Source organism: Arachis duranensis, chromosome 1 (assembly GCF_000817695.3).
Source record: "Arachis duranensis cultivar V14167 chromosome 1, aradu.V14167.gnm2.J7QH, whole genome shotgun sequence".
In the NCBI taxonomy this organism is placed as follows: Eukaryota; Viridiplantae; Streptophyta; class Magnoliopsida; order Fabales; family Fabaceae; genus Arachis; species Arachis duranensis.
The window spans coordinates 105334675-105344486 of record NC_029772.3 but is presented as its reverse complement, the minus strand read 5'-3'; the positions used below and the strand labels follow the sequence as shown (position 1 = coordinate 105344486).

Below are 9812 nucleotides of genomic sequence, written 5' to 3'. Positions count from 1 at the left end.
TAAATGATTTTTTTGTGAGAATATATGTTTTAGATTTGTTTATTGATATTTTTTTTATCTTATTTTATTCCCTGACTTGTGAGAATGACCCAAGCACCTCCCTTTTTTCTATTCTTGATTCTTTGATCTCTCTTTTGCTGTTGCAACAAAATACCAATTGTGAAAAGTCTTTATTCTAAATTTCTATATCTAGGTTTAAGAGACATAAAACTGCTAAATCCACATGTGTACTTGCGATAATGATAATAACATTTCGTTTTACTTACATAAGTTGAATGATTAAACTTTCATACTATAGAATTGAATGTTGGATTTTTTTTTTTCACTAAATATCTTCTATTTTTGCTGTATGCCAATATAATTTTTTCACACATAATTTTTTGTCTTAGCTTTCCCTTCAATGAGAAGTAGGTGATGCCTACTAGAGAGAAACTTTACTTTTGCTCTCTTTATCACCCTTTGAATCTCCTATAGTCCTATTTGCAAAAATGCTATTAGCTTAGAAAATACAAAATAATGTTTTTAAAAGGAATCATAGATGTATACCAAGCCATATCCCCATGATTATTCAAAACATTTGAAACTTTGTTTGAACATATTCATGTATATGAACATGGGCATGTAATCCTCCTTAGAAATAGGGCTACGTAGACAATAACCAAATCAATGGAAGCTAAAAGGGAAGGCACTTGATTCCGCGTCCCAACCGTGGGGCCTTCCCTTTTGTCAAAAAGCACCTACATTTTGAATAAAGTGCTAGGACAAAGCATCGCCTTTATCTCCCCTTTGGTTCCGTTATTCTTTCCCATGCATCGTTTGTCAACATCTAATAAGGTCTTAAGCACTGTCGTCCATCGCTTAAACTAGTGTTCCTCCACCTCCCACAAGTTACTACTGCAACTTCCATATATCCCACTTGTGTTCAACAAGCTCTTCTGTTTTCAGCATTTCAAAATTGACCTATGATGTATTATAATAATATATAATGCTTATCTTTCCTCTACTAGTGTATAATAGATTTGGAATGTTCGGGGAGTGATACTATAACATTAATATATCTTAAGAAAGGCGGGAATATAAAGAAAATAGTTTATGGTATTAAGAGAGACCTAAACAGTTTAGGTTCTTCAAGCAAAGTGCCTCTCTTTTAACATCGGGAAGGGAATTTTTTTTTTTTAATTTCCTCATATTCTATGAACACTCACAAGTTAGAAGATAGGACTGATGGCCATGACTCACAACTTTATAGCACAGATTCCAAAGAAGCTTCCCAATCCCGCATCACTATACTGTGGTCTTTTGATCTTTTCAAATTGGTGGATAGTTGCAGAATCTGATCCTGCTGTAAGATAAAAGTAAATTTTGATATATGGTGGTTTCCGATTTGGCATAATTTGGATCAGGGTACTGAATGAGGTCAATGAAGATTGATGAGCACTATATTTTAGAGAATCATATGCAAAGGAGGTGTTGGAGAAGGAACTAATGAGAAGAAAGTTTCCTAGGAAATAACCTTATTTTGATTGTATACTGCTTAAGATTGTCTTGATTAGATGCACTTATTTTTATGCTATCTTTTGATTCTCCTTGTTAAAATGAGTTTGGATTTTTTTGGGTGACTAAATTAGTTTGGATTTGGTGTAAAATAGTGTTTAGATTTGAGCCGCAAAGTTGAAATACTTGACATTGATATATTGCTATAAATTGGTGTTTAGATTTGAGCAGCAGCAATTTTGTGTTTCTTTCATCCATAAGTTAATGCCGGATAACTTGATACTGAATCAATGAATGAAAAATTGTGATGGAGATACAGAGCATACAGAGATGTGGCCTTGAACCTGTCCCAATTAACGCCACCAAAGTTTCCCCCATACTCATTCTATATATCCTTCTGACTGATAATGGATCATGACATAACTCCTGTTTGTAGATATTAACGTTGGAAATAAAGAAGAATAAAGGGGACATTATATTATTATTGTTTAAGTACATGATAGTGATACTTCATTTTATATTTTGATATAATATACAAATTAAGATCCATGACCTGAAGTAGTGGGTATATACATTAAGATGGTGCAGAGGATTGAAACTTGCGAGATATTAAAATCCCCAAGGAAAATGCTATAACAGCAGTTATAACAATTCCTTTGTTTTTCCTGAAAGCCTCAACTACACTTCTTACCATAGGCTCATGCTCCCACTTCCTTAACATTCCTTCAGAAAACTCCCCAATTTGTGCATTCTCAATTCTTTTTACTTCCTTCTCCCTGTTACTGTCTTCTTGGCTGCGATCTCTCCCCACATTATCATCATCAACAATGGGTTCTTGGCGTTCATGTTGTTCTTCTCTTTCAGCATTGCCATTTGCAGCTTGCTCTTGCCTTTTGTTTTCTTCTGCTCTTTCAACGGTTCCGTTTGCTGCTTTCACAGCCTCACTTTCTTTGCTCACTTTGGGGACAGTCACGTAAAGGATTCCAGCATCGAATCTTCCGGCTACTTTATCAGTATCGGAATCCACCGGCACCGGAAAGGTCAAATGAAATCGGACTCGTTTCCGCTCATTTGGGTGCCTTTCTCCTTTAACAATTATACGACCATAGCTATCAATCTGAAGTTTCACCTCTTCCTTCTTGAATTCTGAAGAGACAAGATAAAAAGTTAAAAACCAAAAATGGAAAATTGAGCACCAGTTCTTTCTACAAGAAGTCTCATGAATGTAACTAAATGATTCTTACGTGAACAAATGAAGCAAGAAAACAAAAATAAGGATATAACCAAGCACTTAAATAAAATAGATTCACTTTCTCTTACTATGGAGTTTGTTTATTCTTCTACATTCATATTCATATATGCATATTCTATTTCTTCAATGTTCAAATGCATTTGGGGGTGTTTGGTGAAGTACCTGGAAGATCCACCAAGAGATAATGTCCTGCAGAATCCTCTGTCCAACCAGAACTGGGCACGATCTCTTCAACGACAGGACCTCGTGATGAGCTTGTTCTTGCTCCTGCTCCAACTCTTGCGCTGCTCCTTGTGCTTGCCATTCGCAATTATCAAACTATAATATGATTATGACTCTGCTTTAAATTTCAAGAATTTGATGTTCAGGAGCAACAAGTTTAGTAATGGTAATTTCAGACAATTTGTTTGGAACTTGCAGAAGCTATATATTTGACAATTTGTTATGTTATATGAGATAAATTGCTTGCTGTGGCTACCATTTGCGTAGTTTCTTTCCCTGTTGATCAAGTTCATTGGGCGCCTTAATTAGCTTGCTTTGCTTGCTTGAACATTAATGTTATTCCAAACTTAAGCTTCAGGAACCTGTGAATTTGGATAGGCACACTATTTGTAGCGTTGTAGCATAGCATGTGCAAAGGCACACTATTCCTTGCTTTGCTTATTTCCAGGCTATACCCTCTTTCGGCGGAGTTTAGTTCATACTTCATAACACGCTAACTCATTTTTAAACCTTATATTATGGTTCATATAATCCTTTTGAATCTTCTAATACCCAAATATGTAGTATAGTTTTACCATATATCTGGTTAATATTTTTTTATTTTTCTATGATTAAACTATTATTTCTACCCACTAATATTTAAAACACTGACAAATTTATTTACGAGAAAATAAACTCATTTTATACCCAAATAAAATAGACTTTGATGTATCCAAATTCTAAAAAGTTACATAAAATTCTTAAACTAACTCTTAATATAACTTATCTTACATCTAATTCAATGTATTTTCTTTTGTAACAAATAGGAAATTTGAAACATACGAACAACATCCCGCCAAACAATCAAAAGAGCATTTTTGTAAGTTTTTAGTTTTTTTTTAACACGGCTATGGGTAATAATATTGTTGCTTTCTTGCTAAATATCGTCTCAATTGGCAAAAGGAATTACGTAATAATTTTAGGGTAAAGGACAGATAGGTCCTAAACTTTTAATTCGTGGACAATTAATTTCCTCAAGAATGGAAAATACGAAACGATCCCTAACCTCTCAAAACGCCTTACAAATTAATCCTTCCGTTTAATCTGCTTTGCAACACGTTATAGATTCGGATTACCTGACGCTTATGTGGCGTAGTAATGGGTACGTGTCTTCAGGATGGTGTGAACGGGGCTGACGTGATCGACTAGAGAAAGTAATGGGACGTTATGGTCTTTGGACACTAAGATGATGTCATTTCGGACAATGTTTTGCAATGGTTCATATGAGATATGCCAATGCTGCCCATATCAGTCACAAACAATTGCAGGAAGCCCTATCACTAACATTTTTCCTCCAAAAAATACAACGCTTCGTCTCTGTGTTGTCGTCCTTGCTGTTTTGTAAAGCAGTTCCATTGAAGCTTTGTGGTTATACTGCGTCTGCCGTGGAGAGCGGTAAGTACATTATTCAAATTTGTTGTGCTTATGCCCGTTATTTGTTATCAATGTCATAGGATGGGACTGATAGGGACTGTAAGTGACTGTCGTAGGTGATTAGTTGTGGGGTTAGTCATTTGTTAGGTATTGTTTAGAGAGATTTTGGAGATTTTGATAATAAGGGTTAGTTTTGTGTTGTGTTGTGGATTAAAAATTTTGCAGATGGTTGATGTATTTGGTATTCCCATGTTCCATCATGGGGATAAATTTTCAAGGCACCTACCGGTGAGTTAGTATATATGCATAGTCAAGTTGAGAAGTTTTCTCCGATGGACTTGGATTTTGTTAATTTTGGAGATTTGGTCACGATGTTCAAAGGACTAAGATATCAATCGTATAAGGAGGCTTACTAGTATGATCCAAAAAGTAAAGATATGGAGTCAGGGTTGCATGTACTGAGGGGGGAGGCAAGGATCAACCAAATGCGACAGGCTAATTTGAGGAATAAAGATACTGAAAAGTTTTACAATTTTTTTTACCATCGCGTTGACCAACCTGAGATTGCAGATGATGATTGTGAGAAAAATGATGAGGTTGAGGAAGAAGTCGATCCAAATGACTTGGAAAAGTTGGATGACTCATCTACTGATGATGATAGCGATTGCAGTGGGAAGATGAGCTGTATAAACCACCACCAGCTGGTTATGATAGTGGGAGTGAGAGTGGTGAAGATGATGAGGGCATAAGGGTTAGAGCTGGCAAAGGGAAGAGGTAACAAGTGTCTCCATCGTCGACGAAAGGGGTTGAACCTAAGGAGAAGCCAAAAAAACAAGCAAGACATGAGTCTAAAAGGCAAAGATTTAAAACAAGAAAGGTGGGCTCATTTGGAGAAGGTTCCTCAAGGTCTACTAGGCCTGCTAAACAGTCCAGCACAAGTAGGCCAGGAAGACAGCCTAATAGATCTAGGCCTGCTCAAGAGCCTAACATGAGGTCAGCCATTGCAGAGTATGTTAGTGATATAGACACAGAAGATGAGGACATTGTGTTTGAGTGTGAGTCTGAGGAGCTGCATACCCCTGTCTCATCGGAGGATCAAGGGAACAAACTACACTGGCCTGAGTTTGATAAACAGTATGACTTTGCAGAAGGTAGATTTGAGCTAGGCACAATACAATAGAGAAGTTCAAGGAGGCTGTGAAGGATTCATTTATTCCTGGCGGGAGAGAGTTGGTATGGATTAAAAATGACAAAGAAAGGATTAGAGTCAGCTGCAAGGGTGAGGATTGTCCATGGATTGCCCATCTCTCTTATAATAAACAACTGCAATGTTTCCAAGTGAAAACATATATGAGTGAACATACATGTGCAAGAGATCTGAGAAGCAATGCAACTGACCAACACTGGGTCAGCAAAAAAGTGGAGCAAAGGATGACCACCCATCCCCACATGAACACACATGAGGCTATTGATTTTTTAAGAGAAGAGTTCGATCTAGTTCTACACCCTAAAATAGTTTATAGAGCTGTGAGGGAAGCCAAAGACAGGATCATGAGTAACGAGATAGAACAGTATGGGAAGATGAGAGACTATCTAATGGAGATATATAGAAGCAATCCAAGGTCTACTACCTTGCTACATGTTATTCCCCAGCCACAGCACCCCAACATTCGAAAAAATGTATATATGTTTCGATGCCTGCAAGATGGGATTTAAGAGTGGATGCAGGCCTTTGATTCTTTTGGATGGAGCATTCCTCAAGACCTATCATGGAGGCCAATTACTGTCTGCTGTGGCACAGGACGCTAACAACCAGTTTTATGCTTATGTTGTGGCCAGGTTTGAATCAAAGGAGTCATGGAAGTGGTTTCTGAGCCTACTACAAGAGGACATTGGAGATGTGCAACAACATGGTTGAAGTTTTATGTTCGACCAGCAAAAGGTTAGTAAGTGACTTTCTCTACTTAATTTAAATATCTATCTTGCAATTTAATGAAAACCCTTCTCGAATCAATCTCTGTTAGGGTCTGATGACTGCATTGAAAGAGATAATGCCGAATGCACATGTGTGGAATTGTGTCATGCACATGTGGAAGAACTTCATCAATCGTTTGAAGGACTTATACATCAGGAAAATTGTGTGGGACTGTGCAAAATATACGAATGTGCCTGAGTTCAAGGCAACAATGGAGAGGCTGAAGGAAGTTAATCAAGATGCCTGGTCATACCTGATAAAATTTGATTCTGCAACATGGGTAAGGGCCTACTTCAGTCATGGTCTAAAAGTGGACAACCTTACTAACAATATGTGCGAGTCTTTCAATTCCAAGATTGTCAAGTATAGGTGCAACCCTATACTCACAATGTGCGAGGAAGTGCGCTGCTACCTCATGAGGCGTATGGTTCAGCACAAGAGACTAATAAACTGCCATCACGAAAAGCTTGCACCAGTTCAAGAGAAAAGGTTGAAGCGGCTTGTCAAGGCGAGTAACAAATGGATTGTGGAGTGGATTGGTGATAACGAGCGCGTGCAATTTGAGGTCACATACATGGGATCTAAGTTTGATGTGGACCTGATCAAGCATACATGCACATGTAACAGATGGAAACTAACTGGTCAGTGTACACTTATGTTTCTCTACTTGTTTTTTATTGTCTTTGCCTGCCTGCTAGTATTATTATTACGTGAAATTGTATTTGCCTAATTGTTATCCTTTCATGCATGCCTGTTACGAATTTGTTGGATTTTTTGGAAAATGAATGCCCTGTACTCATGCAGTTGCAGCAATCAGAAAAAGGCATGACAACATGGAAGATTATGTGCATCCATGGTTATGCATGGAATCTCTGAAGAAGACTTACGAGCACTTCATTCAGTATGTTACTAGTGAAGAGTTCTGGACATGGACTGATCAGACAAGGCCTACTGTACCTATCATCAAGAGACCAATCGGTCGTCAAAAGGTCCATAATAGGCAGAAAGACCCAGCAGAAACTGTTATTGAAGGTGAAAATTTGAAGAGGAGTTTCTATGTGACCTGCAGCAAGTGTGCTCAAACAGGACACAACTATAAGACTTGCAAGGGTGCGCCATCCAACACAAATAGGAAACCTAAGACCAGGAAACCAAAGAAGAAGACCCATGACAACCTTTCTTTTGTGGTTCTGCCACTTTCACAATCAGCCTCTGAGGCAGAAGTACTTGACTCGACTAAGGATCTTTTTGTCCCCCCGATAAAATGTTGAAGGATTTAGTTGTCCATTTTAAAAGTGTTAAAGGACCTATTTGTAGTTTTTAAATTTGTTTGATGACTTTACCGTCTTTCTTCATTTCAGGGTGAAGAGCATAATTCATTTATTCCAACCAACCAGGACCATTCTACAACTACCACAACTTCAGATATGGTCCAACAACAAGCTACTCCAGAAGCTGCATATCTGCCTGTTTCTGCAGTCCCTGCGAGGCAAGGCCAGGTTCCACTCAAACCTCCAGCCAGAGTTCCAGCAAGGCCATCCGACAGAATCTTGCGATCAAAACAACCAATTAGAAGGAAGGATGATCGCAAACAACATGTTCAAGGATCATAGTAGCCAAGTGCAGAAGCAACTGAAGGACCATCTGATGAGACTCTGGCTGCAACAAGTACTGGAACTAAAAGAATGTTTCGGTTCATCCCTACCCCAGGAGTCAATAGTTCCAAGAAATGATGTTGCTATCTTAGGAAGTTAGTCATAACTGATGTAAAAAATTGGACAAACTTATTTTCCTTTGTTATGCAATGTAGTATCTTTTTGGCAAAATTATGATGCTCAGGTTGTGACCTGTTATGATACTGCTTATCATATTTTGTTAGGATTGTAACCCTTTAAACTTATCTTATGGTTCAATGTTTAATGATCCAACTAGTTTAATGAATTTTACATACCCAGACCATCAACATGATATTATATATAGACATTTAAAGACATAATGTTACAACAACAACATATTATCATTCATCAAAAGATAAACATAACTATATTATGTCAATTGTTCATCACAAGAGCGATGATCAACATCTAATAACACCTAATAACAACAACAGCAGCACAAATTACTATCAAACATACAACAATAACCCAATGATAATCAAGCCAGACAAAGTACTTGCAGTGGGATAGATTTTTCAACTGCAACATCAACAACAAAATCAAAATTCAGCTAAACACATTAACCATCCTCAAGCTTCACAGAACCATGTTACCTTGAAGAAGGGACACCCAAGAAACAACCGGTTAGGGTTAGTTAGCGTCCTGGACTTGTACAGTACAACATACACGCCACACCTGCACATCGGAACAATGTCGTTCTTCTTGTCTCCAGCCCCCATGCAATGAATGTGAGACATCAATTGGACTCATTGGGTGCTTGAAGAACCTCTGTCACTGGCCATAGATGCCCTAAACGCAACAAACCCCTAACTATACAAGTGTGGTGGCGTTTAGGACCAATTTAGAGAATTAGGGCACCTTCCAAAACGTCATCGTTTTGGAGGCAGAGCAGAAAGACCTAGTTGTCCTCCATTTGAATGTCAACATTTCAACCTACCCCGTAACGGATACATCACTCCGTTATCGCCACATGGATGCCATATCAGACCTTTCCGTTTGACATTAGAGAGCAGATTGAATGGAAGGACCAATTTATACGGCGTTTTGAGAGGTCAGGGATCGTTTCGTATTTTCCATTCCCGAGGGAGTTAAATGTCCATGAATTAAAAGTTCAGGGACCTATTTATCCTTTACCCATAATTTTAAGATTTAGAATTTAAAACATAACCTCAATAAAATTGCAAAATATAACTAAAAACTTCAAACATTCAAAAATTAATATTTTGGTAAAATATGTTTTTTTATCTCTAACGTTTTCGAAATTTTTTAAAATAATTCTTAACGGTTAACTTGAATCAATTTTATCCTCAACTTTTAGGTACGAAGGAAGGAGAAAAATATATCTATAAAATCGTAAAGAACTGTGAAAGAAGAACGGGATACTTAGATCAGGTTTAAGTGCATAAAGAATAAAGATAGAGAGATTTTGACTCAAGATAAGAAGATCAATGAAAGGTGAAAGAACTACTTCTACGAGTTATTCAATAAAAGACAGAAGACTCTTCCAAACTTTGGTCGATTATGCACGAGGGAAGAAGATCAAAACTTCAACTACTCTTGAAGGATTGAAGACTTCAAGATAAAAGAGGCTCTAAAGCGGATGAAAAATGGCACGGCAGTAGGACCTGATAATATTTTGATTGAAGTTTGGAAGGGCCTTGAAAAAGGAAGGGCCTTGAAAAAAAGGCATCAGTTGGATAACCAAATTTTCTAATGAGATTTTAAGGTCAAAGAAGATGCCAGATGAGTGGAGAAAGAGCACCTTGGTACCTATCTACAA

General features: G+C 37.6%; 1 protein-coding gene across 1 annotated transcript; it reads right to left on the bottom strand.

Annotated features, from left to right (window-relative positions):
- Positions 1–1946: 1946 nt before the first annotated feature.
- LOC107467722 (uncharacterized) lies at positions 1947–3292 on the bottom strand. Its single transcript, XM_016086895.3, has 2 exons — positions 2909–3292; positions 1947–2640 (listed from the first exon to the last, which is right to left on the bottom strand). The coding sequence occupies exons 1-2, from the start codon at positions 3048–3050 to the stop codon at positions 2069–2071; spliced, it is 714 nt and encodes a 237-aa protein (XP_015942381.1). The 5' UTR covers positions 3051–3292; the 3' UTR covers positions 1947–2068.
- Between the last annotated feature and the right edge of the window lie 6520 nt (positions 3293–9812).

Coding starts and splice junctions, on each gene's coding strand:
- LOC107467722 (XM_016086895.3), bottom strand. CDS start 3,050: ATGGCAAGCACAAGGAGCAGCGCAAGAGTTGGAGCAGGAGCAAGAACA. Junction 2,641..2,908: donor TCTCTTGGTGGATCTTCCAG/GTACTTCACCAA, acceptor TTGTCTCTTCAG/AATTCAAGAAGGAAGAGGTG.